Genomic DNA, 25,617 nt, shown 5'->3' with positions numbered 1-25,617 from the left:
TTGACATGAAACTAAACTTTAATTAGGGGATATTTGTTGGATTGTTTTGTGTGTAACTCTTTTTTGTTTTGTTATTTTGGACATTTATGCTGATAAAAAGTAGTAGTATTTTTTAAAGAAAAGGTATTTGAAAGAGATCAAGTGGACACTCTGTGTGTGGCATGTGTCATGATAATCACCAAGCGTACATGACTCAGTGCAGACGCTCATGCTTTCACTCATGTTCTCACCTGTGGGGTTTCTGGGTAAGAGTTGGTCTCCAGTAACCGGAGATAGTCGTAAAAGGGGGCTAAAGGGATCGGGTGTGGGTGGTTAGGCTTGCTGACTTTGTTGATTGCATGCCAATGTAGCCCCACAGCGTGGATCGTTGCTCATAATATCAATCACAGGATTGTCTGGTCCAGATTTAAATATTTACAGATTACCATTACATATCTGGAATTTTGATGAGTGGGTCATTGCTCACTCACAGAAACAGATGACAGTGACTTTTCCAGGATATGTTCTCAGTTTTGACGTAAGGGCTGTATGACCGTGAAATGAAGAATATACAGTAAAAAATATTTGCAGAAACTGATTCCGTGAAGTTGACTTTCAGCAACAACTGTCATCTAGGAGTTTTATGTTTTCAGATCAATAGAATCTGTTCTAATGTTGTAGTGTTGAAATCTAATTGCGGTTTGAGTGCCATGGACATGTCTTTAGATTGCTACCCAAATTAATGGCGAGAGAATTTATGTTATATCCGTGAGCATCTTGGCATCACTGAATGGATTACTAATGACAGATGTATTGTTTTTGCAGGTCTCAGCTATTGACCCAGAGTGTGGACAAAATTCACCAGTCACCTATGACATGGAGGGAGTTGGTCGTCCCCAGGAGTTCTCGATCAACTCAGATTCTGGAAAGTTGTGTATTGCAAGCCCCTTGGATTATGAGCAGAACCCGACATATAATTTCATGGTCAAAGCTAGTGATAGAGGTGAGTAATTTACCTACATTCACAATCTGACAACCCCATTCAAAACCCCAACCACCTGTCAATGTCATCTAGCAACTATCTACAACCTCCAGCAACCACCCACAGCCCCCAAACACCCATCCTCCCTCAAGCCGGCATCCACAATTTACCCATACAACAAACACCATCCTCCCTATTTTCAATCTCCCCATCCACCCTATTCTCAATCTCCCCATCCACCCTATTCTCAATCTCATCACCCACCCTATTCTCAATCTCACCATCCACCCTATTCTCAATCTCACCATCCACCCTATTCTCAGCCTCACCATACATCAAACACCCATCCACCCTATTCTCAATCTCCCCATCCACCCTATTCTCAATCTCATCACCCACCCTATTCTCAATCTCACCATCCACCCTATTCTCAATCTCACCACCCACCCTATTCTCAATCTCACCACCCACTCTATTCTCAATCTCACCATCCACCCTATTCTCAATCTCACCACCCACCCTATTCTCAATCTCCCCATCCACCCTATTCTCAATCTCACCATCCACCCTATTCTCAATCTCACCACCCACCCTATTCTCAATCTCACCATCCACCCTATTCACAATCTTAAACCGGAAGCCACAGCAGTAACACCCATCCAGTCTCAGTTTGCTTCCTCATATTGACTCAAACCCCAATCCACACATTAGTTGTATAAAATACTCATTCATATTACCAAACCTATCCACTTTACCAAAGCCATTCTCATGCCCTGGGATCCATCTTCCTGGACACCTATCTGCAACCCCAATTTCCTTGGTAACGAATCATTCAGATAAAACACTAGATTACAGCACTGTTTAGGATGGAGACTGGTCAGAATTAAGCAACACTAGATCACAGCACTGTTTCGTCTGGGGATTAGAAAATGCTACACTAGATGTATGACATTATTAAGGTTGTGGCACCATAGCCATTATTTCGGGGTATTGGTAAATCAGTGCTGATCATTCATAGGGGACTAGACTTTGGCAAATGGCAGTCCATAGAATTTGAATGGAGTCAGTCAATTACCATGTTGTTAGCATGTAAACTCACTTATTATTATGTATATCAATCTAGTTAATGATTTTCTAATTACACATAAGCAATGTCTTAGTTTTAAAATGGCACTAATAATGACATCATGACCTAGACAACAAATGGGCACGACACTGTGGACCAGTCCCTCTTTCTGCCACTAATAATGCATCCTTGGTATTGACAAGACGGCCATGTTCCAACAGAATTGTCATCTATAAATAGACAAGATATTCCCGAAATACATTTAAATTGGTAAGGCCCTTAGTATTGTTGGTTGGATTACGAGCCGGCAGACAAATTATTCCAGTAATTAGAATAATATAACATGACCTTTTTTAACTAATTTGTTTTGGGTGAAATGAAAAAAAAACAAGTGAGATTTTATCACTGTTGTTCATAAGAAATGGTGAATAAAGTATATAAAAACCTATATATTCTTACCAAAAAAATCAATTATCTTTCGGTGTCTTGCCACATTAAAACCTGTTTGTTTTTCATTCATAGGTAGGATTCGATTCCACTCTCTCTCTCATTCATTCACTCACTCACTCACTCACTCACTCACTCACTCACTCACTGAAGTTATATATTTTTTTCCAAAAGTTAAGCCCAAAGTTTTGTGAAGCAACCAAAAGTTTTGTAAACCAACTTGTAAAAAGAAGGCCTATTCAACTGGCTCAAACATTAGTTATATGAGTAGAGTGAATCAAGGCATAACAATATTTCATCAAATCCATTTTTTGGAATCAAATTGTCTGCATTTTTTGTCTGCAAGTTTATCCTTTCATAATTTCTCCATTTCATGGTACAGCATTGTAGCAGAGTCCGTTTCAATATGACAACTCTGTGACATTTAGCTCATTCCTGCCATATCGCATAATAATATCATGTTTGAGATGAAATATAATAATTTCTCTGACCTGATGTGATATGTTCTTCCCTTGCACACTAACATACACAGAATGGTTTAATGTGCGAGTATCAGGTGACGGAGATGCCACCAGACAGTACTGACTCTGTAGATACAATTACCTCATCAGCATCACGTGCAGTTACCCACTACACAGATCTCAGGGTCTCTTTGAGGACATTAGGAACAGCATACACACATTACTTCATCTACCACAGAGGTTATTTTCCTGGCTGATCTTCATGATTACAATCTGATTACAATATGTAGCTGGATAATTACTCTTATCCATGTTATGACAGGGGAGGTACAAATCAGATTATTTGTCTCAATCCATGCTTGGCATGAAGACACTTGTACAGTCCAGGGACAATATTGTGAACTTCAGAGACACTCACAAAGATTAATTTGTGGCTCTCGTCAGTGAGGAGACATTCGTTGCACTTTTGTCATTCCAATGAATGTCATGCAAGACAGACATTTTTGGGGTGAAGTCCACAGGGAAATATGGTGTTCTTGTCTTGTGAAAATTAGCCATGACTAAATCCTTGTGTCAGTTGGTCTTTTAGAGTTTTGTACAAGCTGTAACTTGGAAGCTGAACTCAAATGCTAAGTTTTGGTGACAATTTTGAATTTTTTGTCTTTGATAATGAATTGTTTTCCATTATCAACATTTCTGATGTTTTTGAAGACTTTGGAAATGCTTTCATTTGAACAAGATGGTTGCCTCGTTTTCTTTGGAGTCGTTTGAAATTGAGTCTTTGATGGAGTGTCCAAATATTAATTAACTATTTCAGAAAAAAGACTCTCCTTTGATGTTGCTGGACACTGAAATAACATATCTGTCAATGATTTGTCATTGTTTGGTATATGAATCATCCAAATCTCATGAAGAATTCATTTTTCAGTTCAAGTACATGTCGTTATGTAATACTTTCAATTAATATTGAAATTACAATTAAATGTCAGTAATTGATTTTACTGTGTTCTTCATCTCAATGCCAAATATGTTTGACAAATTTGTTTTAAAAAATAACTTTGTATTCATGACTAACTTGTATTGATATCAACTTGTTCCCATTGCTATATGGCTGAAATAATGCCCATGCGAAGTTTAACTTTTAACTAACTCACTCATCTCAAACGTATTTCCAACACATTGTCGTATCATTTATAAGCAATACTTATGTTTGACATACATTTGTGTTCCAGAGGGTTTGAGCACAAACACTTTGGTGAGAATCACGGTGGAAGATGTCAATGACAACCGCCCTGTCTTTGACCCTGCGACCTACAATACCAATATCAAAGAAGGACTGTCACTGCAGCCATTGCTGACCGTCCATGCACAAGACAGTGACGATGGCGTGTTCGGGACAGTGAGATACTCTATCCAGAAGGGAAATAATCAGGGGCTCTTTGCCATCAACCCGAGCAATGGTGAGGAAAAAATGAAATAATTTGTTGGTTTAGATGAAATATTCAATATGAAAACATGACTGGTGGACAATTAATAATTGATAACTAAGTGAGTCACGAAATGAGGTCCTTTGTAGACAGAGAAATAAAAAGTGTGATCTGAATGTCAGGAGGGGGGAATAATAATCTCCAGATGATCCAGTAATTAAGTTACAACAAATATGGATTATATGGCTTCATTGTCGTGATAGAACAGCACAGGTAGGAACTAAAGGTGAAGGTCTCTCAGAACAGGTTATCATTTTGTGTTTGGTTAATAATTCAGTGTGCTTTGTAGCTACTGATTAAATTCTATTTTATCTGAAAATATAAAATGTGTAGTTGACTTTAGTGAAATGAAACTATATGCAGGAATGTTTTCAGTCTACTGTAATGGCACTGGGATTTTCAGAGTAATGTCATGAAGATCCAGTTGGAAAGTACATAATAAAAGATTATTTGTCACTTGAGAATTAAAATGTTTGTCTCTGATTGTGACCTGAGAAAGATAACATAGCACTTGTCTTTGTTCTTAGATGCTAGGATGTAGGGACAAAGGTGTACCCTGTACTAGGTTGATAATGGAGTGATTATGCTTGCAGGAGTTATATCCCTTGCCAAAATGCTGCCCAATGGAGAGAGGATCTATGATCTGGAGGTTCAGGCGACTGACGGAGGTGGCCTACAGGCCAGCCAGCCAGCCAGGGTCAAGGTCAGCATCACTGGAGCCAGTGCCTTTCCACCGACTTTCAACCATCTCTTGTACAACTTCAGCATCAGCGAGGGTGCAGGCGCTAACCGTGTCATTGGGAGCATCTCTGCAACATCAGAAGATCCACACTCACCGAGAGGTAGCATTTCAATACTTTCGCCAAATCTATTAAACATTTCGGCAACCAAGTAGCTTCAATAGTGATGTAATACAATGGTTTTCATGATTGGTTGTAGTTTGGCCTTGTTGTTAATGATAAGTGATGTCAACAATCACACAAAAAGGACAGAAGATTTGTTTCTCCTCACAATGGTTAATGGTCCATAAATACCAAAAAAAATTCATGAAGAAATCAACACTTTTTTTCCAACAACTTCTTTAATGTTTGTAACAATGTTTCAGGGGCACCTCAGAAGTAGCCCTGAGACGTTACGTACAATAAAGAGGTTGTTATCAATAAGAAGGGTTCTGTCCTAATGATCTTCCAACCTCTAAATGCCTATCTAACTTGAAACTAAATTCCCGTTCAACTCATTTTGTATCATGATCTGATTTCAGTGAAATACAGGATCCTGTCTGGTGGCAATAATTGGTTTGCCATTAGTGCGTCCACCGGCTCCATCACAGCGGTAGGTGACCTGGACCGAGAGACCAGAACCTCTGTGCTCCTCAGTGTGGAGGCGGAGGCAGGAAACCCACCCAACTTCTCCACAGCTCAGGTAGGTCGAACTTAACAGTGGCAGTCATGTGGATAAATTTGTCCCGAGTTTTAGCTTCATTCTCGTGGAAACAGCAATAAATATTTATCTAAATGGTATCACTAACAGTCGAAGGAAAATCTTTTGTGATGGGACCACATACTATTACCTCAGAGTTATGTGCCCTTGTCTTAAAGTAGATGTTACCTAGAAATAAGCATTTCTTGGGTTAGGTTTAATATTGCCATTCAGTAAGTTATGTGTCCTTGTTTTGAGATAAATATCACAAAAGTGTGAATGAGAATATCACAAAAGTGTGAATGAGTGTTGGGTTTTTGCCGCTTTGAACAGTATTCCAGTTATGAATAACACAGTGTGGCAGCTTAATTGTGGGAGGAAAGCCCGAAGCAAGTCTTAGTCTTTAACCACTTTGGTGAAAACTATGACGACAGATATGGTGCTCACAAACCTGGAATCATAATTTGGGTAAACCGGAATTCGAACCCATGATCATTGGTTTTTGGCATGCCCAGGGGACGCAACTCTGCACAGCGTATTGTGGCGCCTTAGACAACTGGGCCACCTGTTCCCACAAATGTTACCATAGAATGGGTACTCCATCCTTGTTTTCAGGTTAATATTACCATAAAATAAGTACTTTGTCTTTTTTTTCAGGTGAATATTACCATCCTAGACATCAACGACAATTCTCCAGGTTTTGCAGTTAGCAACAACTACTTGGAAATCAACGAGAGAGAGGACCGTGACATGACTTCCAACATCTATGTTGTCCAGGCAACCGATGGAGACAATGAGAGGAATGGAACAATTCAGTACAGCCTACTGAACAATCCAGGAAACTTGTTCCGCATCGATCCTATGAGCGGAGAAATCCGACTCCAGGGAAAGTTGGACTACGAGCATCAGCAGAGATACGAAATGCAGATTGTTGCTGCAGATCAGGGAGTCCCAACACCTCGCAGTTCAACCATGACCTTGGTGATAAATGTCAAGGACGTTAATGACAACCCACCAACCTTCGCTAGATCGGTTTATAATTTCAGCGTTCGGGAAAATATACAACTGACAGCTTCATTTGCACAGATAAATGCAACTGATCGAGATTCAAATGAAAATGGGAGGGTGTTTTACATTTTTGAAGACAGCATGTATTCATCTGTGTTTGGTATCAATCCTCCAAACGGCAATTTATATGTGAAAGAGCCATTGGATCGTGAAGAAATTGATTTGTATGTTTTGACAGTGATTGCAAGTGATCACGGGAAGCCTTCGAGGCTAACATCCACAGCACAGGTGAGAATTCATGTCACAGACGAAAATGACAACAATCCAGTCTTCTCAAGTGGATTTTACCACTTCACAATTCAGGAAAACCTTCCGATCGCTAGCACCGTCGGACGAGTCATGGCACTTGATTCTGATATTAACCAAAATGCAGAACTTCAATTTCGGTTCCTCAATACCCCACCCAAATTTGTGATTAACCCCCACAATGGGGAAATCACCACGATGGAGAGGCTGGACCGAGAGCTGGAGAGTGATGAGGTGCTCACAGTGATTGTGTCTGACATGGGGACCCCACCTAGATCCGCCTCAGCAACGGTAAAGATAGACGTCTTGGACATCAATGACAATCCCCCAGAATTTGACAGAAGAGAGCCCAAGGAAGCCACAGTGGATGAGAACCGTCCGAAAGGGACCAAAGTGATGCAAGTGATTGCTACTGATCAAGATGCTGGCGAGAATGGCACAGTAGCGTATTCTCTAGCAAATGGTAAGAAATTGAACAAATACAAATCAGTGTGAGGTGAGAAAGTAAAATACAGTAAGATGAATTGAAAGTGTTTCCATCCTCATTACAAGACAGGGGTTTCTTTTGCCATTTTAACATAGGGACTTTAAATAACCTGTTATTGACCGAATCAGACCACCATGTGTACACAGATCAGAGTTAGATGTGGATTAACTAGTCCTGAGACAATTGAAAATCTGAAAGGGCTACTTGTTTTCTTTAGAACTGATTTAGCTGAGAGTATCTGAGTCTGTTATGCAGAAAGACATAGCACTTTGTTCATTTAAGAATTCAAAAGTGCTTTCATTTATCAAAATTAGTTTTCAGAACCACAGAAAATTGTTGTTCTGTTTTCAGCGCCTGGAGAGAATGCCGGAACAAACAACTTTGCCATCCATGCCTCGTCAGGTTGGATTACCACGAAGGAAGTTCTGGACTTTGAAACCAGACAGCAGTACAAGCTGGAGGTCATCGCCCGGGACAACGGGGTCAGGTCGCAGCAGAGTAGGCAGACCATCGTCGTTTCGGTTGGCGATGTCAATGACCAGGCACCTTTGTTTCATGCAAAGAACGTCACATTTGATGTCGTTGAGAACACTGATATTGGGACCGTTGTAGGCGTCGTCACTGCCCACGATAGGGATTCGGGTGAAAATGGCCGTGTATCGTACTACATCATATCAGGAAATGTGTTTAGCCTTTTCACAGTGGACCGCATTACAGGGGAGATAACTAGTATTAGGGAAATCGATTACGAGGAATCGTCATCTCACATACTGGGAATTCGAGCCATCGACAACAACGCACTATACCCCAAGAGCAGCAACATAAGCGTGACAATTCGGGTTGTGGATATCAATGATAATGCTCCAGTCTTTGAACAAGATCCTGTTCTGCTGAGAACTGTCAAGGAAAACACTCCCACGGGTCATGCAGTGTACACATTCACAGCAACTGATAAAGACTCTGGACAGAATGGAACTGTTCAGTACAGAATCACCAGTGAATCCTACTCCGGGCCAAATCCAGATGCTGGTAGCTATTTCATGATCGATGCCAGTTCAGGGCAGTTGAAGATCAAGAAAAATATTGATTACGAGAAGGTTCATCAAATTTCCCTGATAGTAGAAGCTCTAGACAAATGTCCCACTCAGGACTGCATGCTGAACGCGTCTGTAACGACAATTGTGTATGTGATAGACGTCAATGACAACAACCCCATTTTCGAGTCACCAGCCCAGGTGGAGATCTTTGAGGACGAAAATGTCGACTATCCTGTGCTGTATCTGCTGGCTACTGACAAGGACGCTAATGAGAACAATAGCGGGAATAACCTGGTCACCTACAAGATCCTCTCCGGCAACAACGCGGACAAGTTTGACCTGGAAAGCACCACAGGTAACAAACAAGGGCAGGGTAACAAAACAAATTTTGTAAACAACATCTTTCCATGAAGAACTTCCCAGGTCTTCTTGGTTCAGGAATAAACACCCTGCAATATAGCATGTTGTTAATGCATACAATCTTTGGAAACAGCAGAGAAATATTTCTTAATTTCAATTATTCGAAAATCATTGTCATTGAACCTGTGCACTGTGCTTATTTTATTTTGAATATAATAAAACACCATTGAATATAATAAAACACCATTGAACATAAGACATAATTGGTGATAATTGCATGCATGATGGTTGGTTGCAACTTATGCTGGTAGATGAATGAAGGTTTCATTGAGTTTTCAATGATTTTTCAATGATTTGGGATGTAGTGTTGATATTTATGGATCTTTAAGTAATGTAGAAAATATTATTGATTGTATGGTATTGTTAGATTTTTCATTGTAGTGTTATTTTTTTCTCTCAGGCCTGCTGACTATAGCAAACTCTCTGAACCGGGAAGAAAAGAGCTCCTATGCTCTCAACATCAGTGCTGAGGATCATGGTTCACCAAAGCGGATTTCACACAAAGTGCTCAACATCATCATCAAAGATGTCAACGACAACGCCCCTCACTTCACCAACTCCACCTACCACGCCAGCATCCCAGAACACGCCAGCTCCGACAGCGTTGTTGTCACCGTCCATGCTACGGACGCCGACGTTGGCTCTAATGCCAGACTGACCTACATGATTCCAAGTGGTATTGCTGACAACAAATTCACTATCGACAGCACCACTGGAGTGGTCAAGGCAACCATGTCACTGGACAGAGAAGAGAAGGATACGTACATTGTGTCAGGTAGGTGTATGATAGGGACAGAGAATTAAACTTGACACGCTGTGTTAAGAGTGCCCTTGTAATAAGGGATCTTTATGATTTACCCCATCTTCGCCAAGGATGTTTTAAGAGTAATAATTAACAGTGACAAAAAACATTTCCATAATCATAAGAAATTTCCTTTGTACAATTCTGACTATACCTTGAGAATGTGTTTATCAATAGTGATGATACAGATCTTTATTCAACAGCAACCTGTGGGTATTAATGATGTCTTAGTATTAAAAGATCTTTGGTACCATTTGCCAATCAGTGTTAAGAAGAGTAAGAGATGTCTGTGGGTAGAAATGGTCAACAGTCCGCCATGATTGTGAATGATGTGGTCATACAGGGCTTAGGTTTGTGTTGACAAAGTTTACAGTAATACTTGAGGTTAGTTGGTTTCATCAGAATTATGATTGGTTACCGCAATGATGATGATGAGGAGGAGGAGGTTGATGATGATTTAAGGTCAGTTGGTTTCATCGAAATGATGATTGGTTACTGCAATCATGATCATGATGAGGAGGAGGAGGTTGATGATGATTTAAGGTCATTTGGTTTCATCGAAATGATGATTGGTTACCGATGATGATGATGATGATGATGATGATGATGATGATGATTTCTTCATTTCAGTGTATGTTCGTGACGGCGGCTACCCCACCAACTACGACCAGGCAACCATCATCATCAGTATCCTGGACATCAACGACAATACTCCAGTTTTTAAAAGTAAAACCTACAAACTTAACATCCCTGAAAACAGTGAGCAAACATCCATCTTCGCTTTTACCGCCTACGATGCCGACTCTGGGCAAAACGCTGACATACTCTACAGCATCACTGGTGAGTTGAATAAAAAATACATTGCATGTTATCAAAGAGATAATATTCAGAATTCAGATTGGCTCTTATCAGATCGGCTCAAGTTCAGATGTGACAATCATGAAGTGCAACCTCTTTACAGGGTAGTGATTGGTCTGGAGAGTTTTGAGTCAAAATGAGTTTGAGAGGACTGATTTAAGAGATTAATGGGAGTCCATGTCTGTTTGGGTCTGATTGATCTCGAAGTCTTGGTGAAAAAAAGGCACTGCAGTGATTGTAGCACTTTGATGATTTCAAATGTTTTTGCCACTTTGAGATATTGATGTTGAATTAGGAAATAACGTCCCCAGAGCTTCCAACTTTCGTCTCCCAGACAGCGTCCACCAGGAATAGATAGTGCTTGTTTCTGAAATAGTTCACTGCAGGATGTGCTGGTGCATTGATTGATACTAAAGTGAGGCAGATCAGTGATTTTGAAAAATGTGAAGGGGTTGATGGTAAGGATTTTACCAGAATCATAAGGTTTCATTAATTTAGGGCAGTTTGAGGTCACAGTATTTGAGAGCTCAGGGTTTTTGATTTGATAGTTTAAGATTTAGTTGATGACTAAAACAATTCAAATTTACATTGAGATTTAATATTTCTTATCTTAAGATGCTAATCAGCTTTTGTTTCACCTCCCAGATGGAAATGAAGAAGGGAAGTTTTCTGTGGATCCAATCACTGGAGACCTGTCCTGTAAAACTTTGGACCGAGAGTCCACAGAGGAATACAACCTGACCATCGCAGCTACTGACCGGGGGTCCGTGCCTCGCTCTGGGGAAAGCCTAGCTTTCATCACGGTGCTGGATGAGAATGACAATGACCCCCACTTCAGTCAGCCCATGTACAGTTCGCCCATCCCAGAAGACATACAGAGAGGTCACACCGTTCTGCAGGTCATGGCCACAGATGCTGACAAAGGTCACAACGGTGATCTCACTTACTCCCTCGGGAACGACACTGAAGGACTGTTTAGTGTGAATGCCTCTTCAGGGGAGATAACCACCACTGGGTAATCATCTTTTTGCACATTGTTGGAGATTGATTGGTCCTCACAGTCCAGAACCATATCATTTTCCGTCTGCCCAGTCCTCACTGTAATGCTATAGCACTAAATAAAGCAAGGCTAGATTTTGCCAGGTCTCACTGGGGCTTCTTTTCTATTTATATGGAATTGTTTGTTTCTGTCCCAAAATGTTTTTTCAGAGACCAAGCTTTAGTGTAGCGATTCTCAGATTGTTTAAGAGCCTCGCAAGGAAAAGTGATTGAATTCCTGCTTTAAAGGAAATCATATTAGGACTGTCTGAATGTAATAGATTTGTTCTACCCGTTACGAGATGTGTACAGTCTATTGTTTGTTATTACAGGTTGTTTGACAGAGAAAAGAAGAGCAGTTACTCGTTTGATATCGTGGCCATGGATGGAGGTATTTCAGGCCCTCGGAACAGCACTGCTAGAGTTGACATCATCATTAGTGACATCAATGATAACGCCCCTGTGTTTGCGGAAGTGCCGTACCGACGGTCAGTGGGTCCATCCACAGGGAGAGGGGTTGAGATACTGACCGTATCGGCCACGGACCCCGACGAGGGGGACAATGGAGATGTTGAATATCGCATGGACCTGGCATCTGGGAGTGAGCAGTACTTTGAAATGAACGGAGCAGCCATCATAACCAAGAGGGACCTTGGTGGAGCCGTTGGCTACCACAATATACAGATTGTCGTGATGGACAAGGGCAACCCAGTCCTCAGCTCCACCGGTCAGTACTAACTAAACTTATGAGTTGGGTTTGGTTGTACTCTGTTGTTAGCAGTATTTCAGCTATATCACGACAGTGGACACCAGAAATAGGCTTCACACATTGTACCCATGAGGAGAATTAAACCCAGGTTTTTGGCGTGTGACAAGGAAACCACTAGGCTATCCCACCGCCCCCTCTAAAATTATAATTATTTTAACTTTTCCTGCATTACTCCTTAATGCATTTACTGCTCACCTTTGACAGTAGTGAAGCTGTGATTGATCCTGCTGAAGAATTAAAAAGTGTTGTTCCATTCAGAAGCATTCAGCTGCCACGTCATTTCGGAAGTGGTAGACGTATGGTGTCTCCATTTTACTTTGGGTCATGAAACAGAACAAATGTGCTGCTAATAATAAATATCTAGATTTTACTAGAATTATGAGTGAGTGAGTGAGTGAGTGAGTTGGGTTTAACACCGAGTTTGACAGTATTCCAGTTATATTACGGTGTGTCAGCTTAATGTGGGAGGAAAGCTCAAAGTGATGCAGGTCTCAGACATTTACCACTTCGGTGAAACCCACAGGCATGGGTATGGTGCTGACAAATCTAGAAACATAATCAGGGCGAACCGGGATTCGAACCCACAATCATAGGTTTCTGGCGTGCCCAAGGGACGCAACTCTGCACAGCAAATCACGGCGCCTGAGACGACTGGGCCACCCGTGCCAACACTAGAATTATGAAATGAATCAAATGGACTAAGTTTTGACAGTATTGATGTTTGATTGCAGGAGTTGTTGAGATCACAGTGGGAAGCCCCAGCAGCCCATCCTTGTCTTTCACTCAGGAAGTGTATCATCAAACCATTCGAGAAGATCGGCCCAATGGGACAGGGGTGATTCAGGTGGGAGCTATGTACGACTCCCACATCGTCACTTACAGGTTCGCTGGCGGCAACAACGGCAACCCATTCAGCATCAACACCAACAATGGTGAGTGCAACATTGAATAGAGGATTTTCTCTCAGTGTAAAAATTTGGAATGAAAACCCAAATATTAAATATACCGATTTCCAGGCTTGCTTGGTGGAAATATAAGGGCTGTAGATATAAAATATGCTTATTAAGATTTATATATTCCATACTTTTACAGTACAACCAGCAGTGAGAAAAAATCATTTCAAACGTTTAAATTCCAATTACAGGAATGATCTCGGTACACAACACTGATCTGATCGACTACGAGATGAGTCCAAGAGTGCGCCTGATTGTCCAGGCTGCAGCAGGAGGAGTTGTTGCCTATGCCACTGTCTGGGTCAACTTGACTGATGTCAATGATAATGTTCCCAAATTTACACAGAACAAATACATCACTTCAGTCTGGGAGAACAACGCCCCAGAGACCTTCGTCACCATGGTAACTACCTCCAAAATAGCAACTATATTCAGATTAAATCTGGTTTTATTTAAACAGTATTCAAGTCTGACATCCTACCATAGTTTCAAGTTAAGGAATTGTGTGTGTTTGATCCTTTGTTACTAATAACAAGTCAGTGGTTCTTGAAAACAATGAATCGGGTAGTCAGATGAACTTAGATGAACTTAGATGAACACCAAAAATCCTATTAGTATTTCTCTTTCGGATCCACACAATCGAAAACTAGGATGGAAAAAAAACAAATAATGATATAACTTTGTGACAGAGAAGCAAGTATTTAAGAACCTACGCTGTAATATTAAAGCGTGTTGTTCTTGCAGGTACAGGCCAATGATGAGGATACAGGGAGGAATGGTCAGGTTCTGTACAGCATCATCAACGGCAACAAAGACGACGCCTTCGTAATTCAACCTCCCTACACTGGCATCATCATTACATCGAAAGATTCCTCATCACTGGACAGGGAGATCCAGGACACGTATCAGCTGACGATCGAAGCTGTGGACCAAGGAAACCCCAGCTTGTCATCAACCTGCATCCTCTCCATCAACGTCAACGACGAGAATGACAACGCGCCTTTCTTCCGTACCTTTCAGTCCGTGCACATCAGTGAAAGTAAGTATAAGCTGTGACGATCCTTATTTGTAAGGTTATTATTATTCAGTCTTCGTGTTAATAGGACCCTGTGGACAAATATGTCAACTATTACTCATGTATAAAGGTCCAGGTTAGAATTTGTTTTCAGCTGCCTGTGGTTGACGTAAGAGGCAACAAACATTTTTCAGTAGAATACTAGTCAAAGTAACCTCAAGTCATGTATATGACCAATAACAAGATAAAGTTATTCCTCCTTCGAGCTTAGGAACATCATGTATGTGTTGTGTTTTCAGTTCGTAAAGTGGGATCCCAGGTTACTACGGTAACTGCTACTGATGTGGACTTCCAGCCCAAGCTTGTCTACTCCTTCCAACCCAACAGTAACGGTGACGGCAGCTTCAGCATCGACAGGTTCAGTGGCAGCATCTCCCTGGCCAAGGCTGTTGACCATGAAGTCAGGAACCACTATGTACTGGGAATTATGGTAAGAACAGGAGTTTATTCCTGTGAACATCCGGGGTAGAATAGATCTTCAGCAACCCATGCTTGCCAAAAAGGCGTCTATGCTTGTCGTGAAAGGCGACTAATGGAATTTGGTAGTCAGGCTCACTGACTTGGTTGATGTTTGTCATTGTATCCCAATTGCATAGATCAATGCTCTTGATGTCAGTCAATCACTGGATTGTCTGGTCCAGACTCGATTATTTACAGACTGCCTTCATGTAGCTGGAATATTGCTGAAAACAAAGAACAGGAGTTTACCTGTTCAGACAACAGTAATTATTGAGATAGAAATTATTATTCTTTTATTGGTCATGCTTCAAGACCCTTTCATGAACATCACAGTATAGACATGTTTGTGTAATGTATTTGTGTCTGCAGATTTCAACATTTGAATGTTGCAGGTGTCTGATGGGAAACACAATGCGTTCACGCAGATTGACATCTACATTGACGATGAGAATGATAACGCTCCAGAATTCAGTCAGCAGAATTACCAGGTGAGGTCCCAACTGCCATGTGCTTCTGTAAACTTATTGAACTGGATAATGAAAGGTTGAAAGCTGATGGAAATGATTACAGATAAAGCATTGTTGGAAATTGAGGAAAGTGTTTTTTGATTAAAGTGAAAAGATTGATGTATACTTTCAGTCAAGATATCTGACCAGCAAATGGTTACCTAATTGCAGACTGAATGATTTAATCATGTCTGTGTTCACATTTGAAGGAAGTCAATATTTGTGATACATATTGACATTTTAGAGAACTTTTTAGGGACTAACTCAATTATTACTATAATTCAGTTAACTGATTTTGAATATTTATTTCTACTTTTTGTACTTTAAATGCATTTATCTAAGAAAATCAAATATTGTTTTCTTTCAACTGTACATGCAGAGATTAAAGTGAAAAGATTGAAATATACCTTCAGTCAAGATATCTGACCAGCAAATGGTTACCTAATTGCAGATTGAATGATTTAATCATGTCCGTGTTCACATTTGAAGGAAGTCGATATTTGTGATATAACATATATGACTGAATGAAGTGTTCCTTGTGTCAACTAATGTGATTTCTCTCTACAAGGTGGCACTAGAGGAGGCCACACCCCCAGGCAGATCTGTGATCACCGTCAATGCCACCGACGCCGACTCGGGGATCAACAAGGTCATCAACTACAGTCTCCGCTCCAACTTTAACAACAGCTTCTACATCAACTCAAACACAGGTAAAGATGGATGGCTTGACTGGGGATATTTTGGACTGTTTAATCACCTACTTGATACTTTGGTTGGAGGTTATTTAAGGGTCAAGTCTCTTCATATTTCGACTTGTTCCTCACATGGAAACAATTTATGAAGCATTGAACTCGGCACTTCAAGGTTTCTCTGGTCCTGGGTTCGAATCCTAGATTTGCCCGCATTATGATCCTATACCTGTTTTCATGGGTTGCACATAATAATAATACTAATAATGATTAATATGGAATATTGCTTGACATGAAGGGAAAATTGACTATTGGAAAGTTGAAGTCATCCTACTTGTCATACAGTCTTGTTGGGGGATGGGGCGAGCTGGAATGGCCTATTGGTTAAAGCGTTTGCTCGTCACACCAAAATCTCAGGGTTCGATTCCCACACAGGTACAAGGTGTGAAGCCAATTTTCGGGTGTCCCCTGCTGTGATATTGTGGGAATACTGCTAAAAAGCGGCATAAAACCATACTCATTGACTACAATCTTGTGGAGTGTTTTTCTTGTCTCTCTTTTTGCTTGGATCTGAATATGAAACAGATGAGGCGGTCTCACTGATCTCTTTTATTTCCAGCTGATGAACCCAGATGTCTTTAGAACACTGCACTAAACCCCTTACCCTCATTCACTTGCCCACCCACAATGTGTTTTTGTAAATCTGATGACATGATGGAAAGCCATTCTTGCTCACTCTTCCCAAAAAATAACGACCCTGTGTTTTGACCATACATGTATCTGTGTTTCTGTGCAGGTACAATCTACACCAACAAGTCGCTGACCTACGAGGCCTTTTCCTCCATCATTGAGCTTGTGGTTATTGCACAAGATGGCGGCTCCCCGACTCTGTCCGACATGGTGGCAGTCCACATCCAGATCACTGACATCAACAAATACAGTCCACAGTTTGAACAGACCAGCTATGAGTACGTAGTCATGACACTGATGTTTACGATGCTTAATGTTGCTTCCCCTTGCCAGAACAGATCTGGGTTAGAATTAATCTTCAGCATTCCATGCTTGTCATAAGAAGCAACAAACAGATTTGTGTGGTCAGGCTTGCTAATGTGGTAGTTGCATGTCATTGCACCCCAATTTCATAGATTGATGCTCATGCTGTTAATCAGTGGATTGTCTGGTCCAGACTTGATTATTTACAGACCAATGTCACATGATGAAGGAGTAAGTATATACTCCGAAACTTTGTGTTCCTCATTATAAAGAAGTTGACGTCCATAAATTCTCTTGCCTATCTCATATAGCTGGAACATTGCTGAGTGCAATAAATAACAAACAATATGACGGTTCCATCTGAATATACAGGTACCCCAGCCAAATTGCAAATCAACTTTAGGAAACTGCATTTACAAACCTGATTTAGCTGTAATATTGAAGTGTAAATTAGTTAACATTCTGTCTTTCATCCACTAGATACACTACACAGAAGTTCCATAAGACTATGTCATTGAATACTTTGCTTCTTTCTTCAGAGTCAACATCAGTGAATTCAGTGTCAGAGGCGAGTCCATTCTTTATGTGAGTGCCATCGACAGAGACATCACTCACATACATCGTGATGACAACGTTAACTACAAACTTATCGGTGAGGGAGCCAATACTTTCCAAATTCGAAGAAAGACCGGCCAGATCTTCCTCATGAGCCAGGCCAATCGAGAAAATGTCTCCCAGTATAATCTCACAGCTGTTGCCACGGACCGCGGCCATCCCCCGAAGAGTTCATCCGTGCCTGTGAAGATCATTGTTGAGGATGAGAATGATAATCCACCTCGTTTCCATGAGCCGGACAACATATACCATGTTCTTCTCCCCGAAAATACCCCACCTGAGAAGGTGTTTGAACATGTAGTTGCTGACGATGCTGACGAAGGTCTTCATGCTGAGATACAGTACACTATTACATCTGGAAACAACGAAGGCATTTTCCATATTCATGGAACTAACGGCAGCTTGTTTATCATGCCCGGGGCTCACCTGGATTACGAGAGCCATAAATCCCACCGACTTATTGTCAGAGCAGTGGATTGTACGAGGTGTCTGCCAGACCAGCCGCGGTTGTCAGCATTTGTTACAATTCAGATTAATGTGTCGGATGTGAATGAGTTTCAGCCTGAATTTCCCATTTCACCTTACAACGAATGTGTGAAGGAAAATCAGCCCCCGAACACCACAGTGTTCCAAGCTCAAGCCAATGATGGGGATGGTGGGATGTATGGCATCCTCACTTACAGCATCCTCCAAAACAGTTCCGATGCTGGCCACTTCTCCATCAATAGCAAGACGGGACACATCCTAACCAGATCCGAGTTTAACTACGAGGCCCGGAATTCCTACTCTTTCCACATCAAGGTACAAGACCCTCAGTACACAAGTGTTGTTGATGTAACAGTGAAGGTTTTGGATGTCGATGAGTATGTGCCCAAGTTCTTTAAAGAGCGTTACAATTTTAATGTATCGGGTAGTGCTAGACGTGGTGACTATGTCGGACAGGTCAGTGCCACTGACCAGGATGGAGGGAACGCGGGGAAAGTGGTGTACATGATTGAATACTCTGATGACTATTTCGAGATCAACCCAACAACTGGGAACATTACTGTGAAACGGTCATTCCATGAAGATGCACCTTCACAAAGACGGAAGCGTGCATTGACAGGTGATTCCACGCCTCTGATTATCAGGGCGTGGTCAGGGAGGGAGGATTCGCTGGAATCCACGTCCAGAGTGGAGGTTGCTATTGATCGTGATTGTGAAGGATGTGTGTATGTTCCCCAGCCTCTTGTTGATGGAATGAGTAAAGTTGCCATTGCTATGATCATTGTGGTGAGTGTGTTGGTCCTGCTGGCCACCATTATTGTTATAATATGTCTTGTGAGCAGTAGACGAAGGCGCAACAAGCGGCCTCCCCATGACCCCAACGAAAATGTTGACAGTGCTGCATTTAGTTTTACGCCTCCTCCTGCCATGCGACCTCATATCAATGGTGGACCTCCGCCTTATAAAGAACATCTGCACTTTGGACCGGATGCATCTAATGTGACAAGCTCCGATATATCCGACCAATCACATTCTGCCTCCAGTGGCCGGGGCTCGGCGGAAGAGGAGGAAGATGAAGAAATAAGGATGATCAATTCCAACACACAGCTTCAGAGCTCACAGACATTCATGCGGCGCAAACAGATGCCGGATTCAGGGATTCAACAGGATGAAGATACCCTCTCTGAGCCATCAGTACAAAACCACCAAGAATATTTAGCCAAATTAGGTATAGACTCTACAAAGATTGGAAAACCTAAACCCAAAGCCCATCAAATTGCTCATTCCGTGGAAAGCATGCATCAGTTTTCCGATGAAGGTGGTGGCGAGGGGAATGTAGACATGGGTCACAGTGACTATGATAAGATGACTGACATGGAGACCGACGAAGAGGTTGCCATGATTGATAGAAACAAAGACTTGGGCTTCCATGAGCCAGAAACTCAACACGCTGGCTCTCTTTCTAGTGTTATTAATAGTGAAGAAGAATATAGTGGGTCTTATAACTGGGACTATCTCCTCAATTGGGGGCCACAGTACCAACCCCTTGCTCATGTGTTTGCTGAAATTGCCAAATTAAAAGATGATAATGTTCAGCCAAGGAAACCTCCAGTGCGGACAGTTCCTCAAAGACATTTAAACACACAGCTGACCCCTAAGGTCAAGATGGTGCCACCACCCATGATTACTAATGCACCACCAAAAGCCTTTGCCCCTCGCCCTAGTCACACATCTTCCGGTAGTTCATCCCGTGGCATCCCTTCAGCCAGAGCTAGCACCATGAACACTTCAATGCCAAGCCTACCCCGCTCGCCAATAAGCTACGACTCAAGTGTCACATCACCAGCCCTCACCCCCTCTTTTACCCCCTCCCTGTCTCCCCTGGCAACGGGCTCCCCCTCTCCAGTTGTTAGTGCTCACGGGTCTGCGCATAGTTCCGGACATAATACTCCAGGAAAAGGTGTCTCAAAACAAAATATCCGGCTCGCAATGAGCGCTTCTTCAGAGTCGGAACAAGAGTTCCGGATATGAACCGTGACATTGAACTATATGAATGTATTGATTTTATGAAACCGTATGGATATTTTATGAATGATTGTGATAAGAGACCTTTCCAATTGACATGGTTGCAAGCATCTAGTTGTCCGTGTTGTTATGACGTGCTATCAGCATTATGGACAAACAGTGAAATAATTATGCAAATGTGGACCATTGTTTCTGATGTTGCCATAGTAACAAGGATGCATGTACAACCATTCAGCAGTGCGATGTGCCTGCTTGCTGACGTATTGGTAAAGTGTCTATTTTTGTAGATCATCTGTGTATATAAGTCATTGAATATTTTAGTATGGTTAGCCTGACATCATTAGAAGCAAGTGTACATTAACAATGAGATTATTTAAAGTGTCATGCTTGCTGCATATTTAACAAATCCATGTCTTGTAGATATATAAAGGAATCGTAACAGTGTACAGAGTGTGAATGGTACAAGCATGAATGTAGTTACCAGATAGAACCATTCAAACAAGGTTTTTTAAGTAAATTATGCCAAACTGCTGCATCTGCATTTTACATTGACATGAACACACCAAAGATACCTGACTATGAAATAGACATCTGTCAAATTTTATCTTGTTTGTTTATTTTAGAATTGTTGACACTGGCATATAGGTGTTTGTTCGTCTTCTGATCACTCACATTCCAGACATGCCAGGAGGCGTTATTTTAAACTCTTCCCCTCCCTGAATAAAATCCTTTCTTCCTTCCTTTACAGGAAAAGTTGTCTATTTCATTATCAGCATCGCCATTAATTCCAGAATCCAGGATCAGTTAGGGCCAGAGAAGTACTATGCAAACAGTCTTACCAGTGCTGTCAATTTTACAATTCATTTCTCATCAACTGTTAAGGATTCATAAATCATCAAGTAAATCAAGTTAAAGTAATCTGTGATGCTTTTGTATTAAGTAAACCTATCTTGGTAATCATTCAGTTCATACAAGTATAGTTAACAGTTGTGTCCAATTATATTAAGTCAAATACACGGTTATCACACCTGAATAAGGGTCCCCTCATTTTCCCTGTTTGTTTGTCACTCACTGTCTTTGACAGTCGCTCGTTGTCCTTCATAGTCAAAGTGAATTTGTCAAGTTTTTGGTTGTTTGAATCATACTTTTAGGTCCAAGGCAATCTTAGGAAGCTGGGCTCAAAGAGAAATTCTAATCTAGAAAATATATACTCATATTACCTCATGTTCAATTTGAAAAAAAACACATTCTTGTGCAATTTTTATGGTTTCTTACATAAGAATGAAATTTTAGTAACACATATTATATTTTTTCATTTTGTGTTTCTATGCAATCGGTGCCATGACACTGAAACCTGTAGCCATTGTGTAGGACAGACTCCAAGGTGGACACAACAGTCATCAACTATACTTGATATGGATTTAACTTCAATGAATTTTAGAAAACAATAATCAAGACTTGATGATAATTAATTAGAAGATGGAGTATTATTGATGATTATAGATTCCATAACTTACATCCATCATTGAAGCTGATCATTGTGCATGAGTGTGTGAAGTAGGATATATGAAAGCCCATCTTATTGCCTGTAATCAGCTAAATACATATCTTCATCTGTATTCATTTTGTACAGTGTAAATGCAATGTTTACTTATTTGTGAGTTTGCATATTTATTTTTATGTGCGAGCTAAACTGAGATATTAATGTTTTGTTAAGCTTGTAAATAATATACAGTTTTTTTTGTATGTGTCACTTTGTGACGTCCGCAATCAAAATATGAAGTTAGAGGCAAAAACTAGTAAAGGATACTTTGCAATAAAATGTCAAGAATGATTTTATTGTTTTGTGATTTTTGAAGTATTGCTGAAATATTGCTGATTGAGGACTGCCTCAAGTATTGCTGATTAATGAGTGGCTGAAACATTGCTGAATGTTGACAAGGTGAAATATTGCTGATTGATGAGTGGCTGAAATATTGCTCATTTAGGACTTGCTGAAATATTGCTGATTGGGTGACATACTGATGATTGGTAACAGGCTTAAATACTGATGAATGAGGACTGGCTGAAAGATTGCTGATGGTGAATATGGCTGAGCTGTTTCTGACACGGCCCTCAGTTCCCATTAGCAGCTGGCCAAACATTTACTCACTCATTCTAAAGTCATCTTGAAAGGCATCAGGTCAGAAATGCCTCATGACCTTTACCAATGAAGCTCTATCTGCCTGTTGAAACCTTCGTCCACTCAGTCTATGGGAACCGCCTCTGTGGTCTAGTGGTAGAGTGTCCGCCCGGAGAGCGGAAGGTCCGGGCTGGTAGTTTTTGTTACCCTGTCTGACGCTCGGCATTTAGGGTCTAAAACAAGGACTGGTAAGCTTGAAGTCAGTTTATACTGTGTCTGTGACGAATCTCAGTGTGCTTGCACTATAAACTCGGCATAAGTCCGGACTTGTACAAGCAGCCACACACACACACGTACATGCAGGTTGCTATATAAGTGCAATAAACCCCATTTCACCTCACCTCAGTCTACGAATGGGTTACATTCAGTGATCTAACTTCCCAGATCAGTTATAACCTGTTCCCTTGGTTACAATGAAGACACCCCACCTTCAATAATGAGACAAAAGTTATGTCCTAATAACTATGCTAAACTAAAGAATCTGTCATGATATAATCACGAAACAGTCATACACTTTGGAAATATTTGTTTTCGACAGCAGATAATGTTTATAAGGGACATTTTGATCATACCGCACAATACTTTTATATACTACTCAAAAGAAGCTAAGGACAACTCGATTCTTTCATATTACTACAGTTAATTAATATGCCATGGTATGACAGATTAGCTATAGTAATATGAAAGAATCTATAGTAATATGAAAGAATTGAGTGGTCCTTTAACTTCTCTTGACTGGTATTTATTCATGGACGCCAATTGCAGAGACACGGCCGACCTATCTGTGTTTTGTGTGCAAGTGTGTGTGTGTCTGTTGGTTTTTTTGTAATGAGTGTTCCAGCTATTTCATGAGACCCCTGAAGATTCCAGGGTAGAATAGGTCTTCAGCAACCCATACTTGCCGTAAAAGGCGACTATGCTTGTCGTAAAAGGCGACTAACTGGATTGGGTGGTCAGTGTCGCTGACTTGGTTGATGCATGTCATCGATCCCAATTGCGTGGATCGATGCTCATGATGTCAATCACTGGATTGTCTGGTCCAGATTCGATTATTTTACAGACCGCCGTCATATAGCTGGAATATTGCTGAGTGCGGCGTTAAACAATAAACAAACAAAACAAACAAACAGCTATAATTATCATGACAGCTTGTGCATAATTGATTCTGAACCAGGCAAACTAGCCATTGATATTATATCACAAAGCCCGACCACCCTGTTAGAGCATTGGTTACTGGGAACTTGCTGTAATTAGATGCAAACTTGTTCTCAATGGGTTTGGTTTAATGCAGCTCTTAAGAGAATTCCGCAACCCATGCTTGCTGTAAACAGGGACCATGCTTGTCGTAAGAGGCGACTAACGGGATGGAGTGGTCAGGGTCACTGACTTGGTTGATGGACGTCATCGTATCCCAATTTTGTAGATCGATGCTCATGATGTTATTCACTGGATTGTCTGGTTTAGACTCGATTATTTATTTTGATGTAGCTGGAATATCGCTGAGTGCGGCGTTAAACCATAAACAAACAGAAACTCAACAGTATTCCAGTTAAATCAGGGCGTGGCATCTTAATTTGGGAGGAAAGCCCAAAGTGGTGCAGTTCTCAGACGTTTACCACTTTGGTGGAATCCGCGAGCAAGGGTAGAGTGCTGACAAACCTGGGAACAATCGGGGCGAACCCACAATCACAGGTTTCCAGCATGCCAAAAGGGCGCAACTCTGCACAACGAATCGCGGCCCTCTGGGCCACCTTGCCCCCGACCTGGTTCTGAGGCAAAGATATCTTAACATGGCCGTTATTAAGATGTCCATGTATTTAAAACTGCTTCAAACAATAAAATTGATTTGATTGATGAATAACGCACAGCATGTATGTAGCCTCATGATTGTGCAAGGAAAAATAAATATGGACTTCCCGTTACTTGTCACAGAGATGTCTGTCAAAGAAGCTGCGCGTGTATGCAAATTACGTTGAGGGGAATACGGGCAAGAAGAACACACAGTGAATCAATACGTTGACAGGCAAAGGCCGAGAGAGGAATTTGAAAAAAGTGAGGTTCGTGCTTGCTTGGGTGTTGCTCACACACTCGCGTCACACCTCTGATGAAGCTTTAGCAGATCCTCATCCTCGTTTTTGCTATATGCATTGGGTCACGCTGGTTCCAATGAGGCCAAATTGAATTGAATTAGCCATGCAGTTATGTCCCCTTAATGTGTCAGGATCCGCTGACCGTTGTTGGAATCCAGCCCCCCCCCCCCCCCCCCCCCCCATGTTAAACTTCAAAACCACACGCACACGCACCTGTAAATAGTCAGTCAAATGTGTCGATTGAAATTATTTTGTTAAATAATAATGTTTTATGTTATCGCATGAATGATGTGCCGTCTTTAAGCAAAATTACATCTTGGAGAAAATTATTACAATCATAGCTAATAGCAAAAAACATTTATTTTTACCGGAATATTAGCTCCGTTCGCATGGAAAAATATTACTCAGTGCGGCGTTAAACAACACAAAAACACACTGCACGCAGCTTTTAACAGTATTCCAAAGCGTTTTATCAGTGCGTGTCAGCTTAATGTGGGAGAAAATCCCGAAGTGATGCAGGTCATAAACGTGTACCACTTTGGGGAAACCCACGAGCACGGGTATGGTGCCGAAAACGTTGAAACAATTCCCAAGGGACGCAACTCTGTACAGCGAAATGCGGCGCCTCAGACGACTGGGCCACCCGTGACCCCAATATGACTTGAAATACGTACAAACCCTCAATAAAGTACAGTAAACTACGGTTATAACGAACTCAAACGGATCACTAATTTTAGTTCGTAATAACCATAGTTCGTAATAAGCATATATATACAGCATATATACAACAAATGTCCGGGACTAAAAATAATTTCGTTGTTTTAGTCAGTTCGTTATAAGCGTGTTCGTTATAAACGTAGTTTAATGTATTATGCGACATATGATCATAATGCGTCACTGCAAATTGCAAATGTGTCCTATTTACATCCACCACAATACATAGCGTAAGGAATATAAATGTTTTAACACAAATAAGTT

At 41.1% G+C, this 25,617-nt stretch overlaps 1 protein-coding gene across 1 annotated transcript in view; it reads left to right on the top strand.

The window, feature by feature from the left end:
- Window positions 1-22,201, top strand: part of LOC124111244 (protein dachsous-like) — a 105,973-nt gene extending 83,772 nt beyond the window's left edge. Inside the window, exons 2-19 of the mRNA XM_046470891.2 lie at window positions 805-982; window positions 4,168-4,395; window positions 5,016-5,264; window positions 5,684-5,844; window positions 6,499-7,618; window positions 7,994-9,034; window positions 9,500-9,874; window positions 10,532-10,741; window positions 11,405-11,774; window positions 12,130-12,524; window positions 13,298-13,498; window positions 13,711-13,922; window positions 14,264-14,558; window positions 14,834-15,024; window positions 15,446-15,541; window positions 16,128-16,269; window positions 17,045-17,216; window positions 17,781-22,201. Of these exons, the coding sequence (XP_046326847.2) occupies window positions 805-982; window positions 4,168-4,395; window positions 5,016-5,264; window positions 5,684-5,844; window positions 6,499-7,618; window positions 7,994-9,034; window positions 9,500-9,874; window positions 10,532-10,741; window positions 11,405-11,774; window positions 12,130-12,524; window positions 13,298-13,498; window positions 13,711-13,922; window positions 14,264-14,558; window positions 14,834-15,024; window positions 15,446-15,541; window positions 16,128-16,269; window positions 17,045-17,216; window positions 17,781-20,373 (8,229 nt within the window). The 3' untranslated portion in view covers window positions 20,374-22,201. The remainder of the gene's footprint in view (window positions 1-804; window positions 983-4,167; window positions 4,396-5,015; window positions 5,265-5,683; window positions 5,845-6,498; window positions 7,619-7,993; window positions 9,035-9,499; window positions 9,875-10,531; window positions 10,742-11,404; window positions 11,775-12,129; window positions 12,525-13,297; window positions 13,499-13,710; window positions 13,923-14,263; window positions 14,559-14,833; window positions 15,025-15,445; window positions 15,542-16,127; window positions 16,270-17,044; window positions 17,217-17,780) is intronic.
- Window positions 22,202-25,617: the final 3,416 nt, after the last annotated feature.

This window comes from Haliotis rufescens, unplaced genomic scaffold (assembly GCF_023055435.1).
Source record: "Haliotis rufescens isolate VD_foot unplaced genomic scaffold, xgHalRufe1.0.p SCAF_7, whole genome shotgun sequence".
Classification (NCBI taxonomy): domain Eukaryota; kingdom Metazoa; phylum Mollusca; class Gastropoda; order Lepetellida; family Haliotidae; genus Haliotis; species Haliotis rufescens.
Note: the sequence above shows the minus strand (reverse complement) of the source record. Positions and strands in the feature narration are given on the sequence as shown.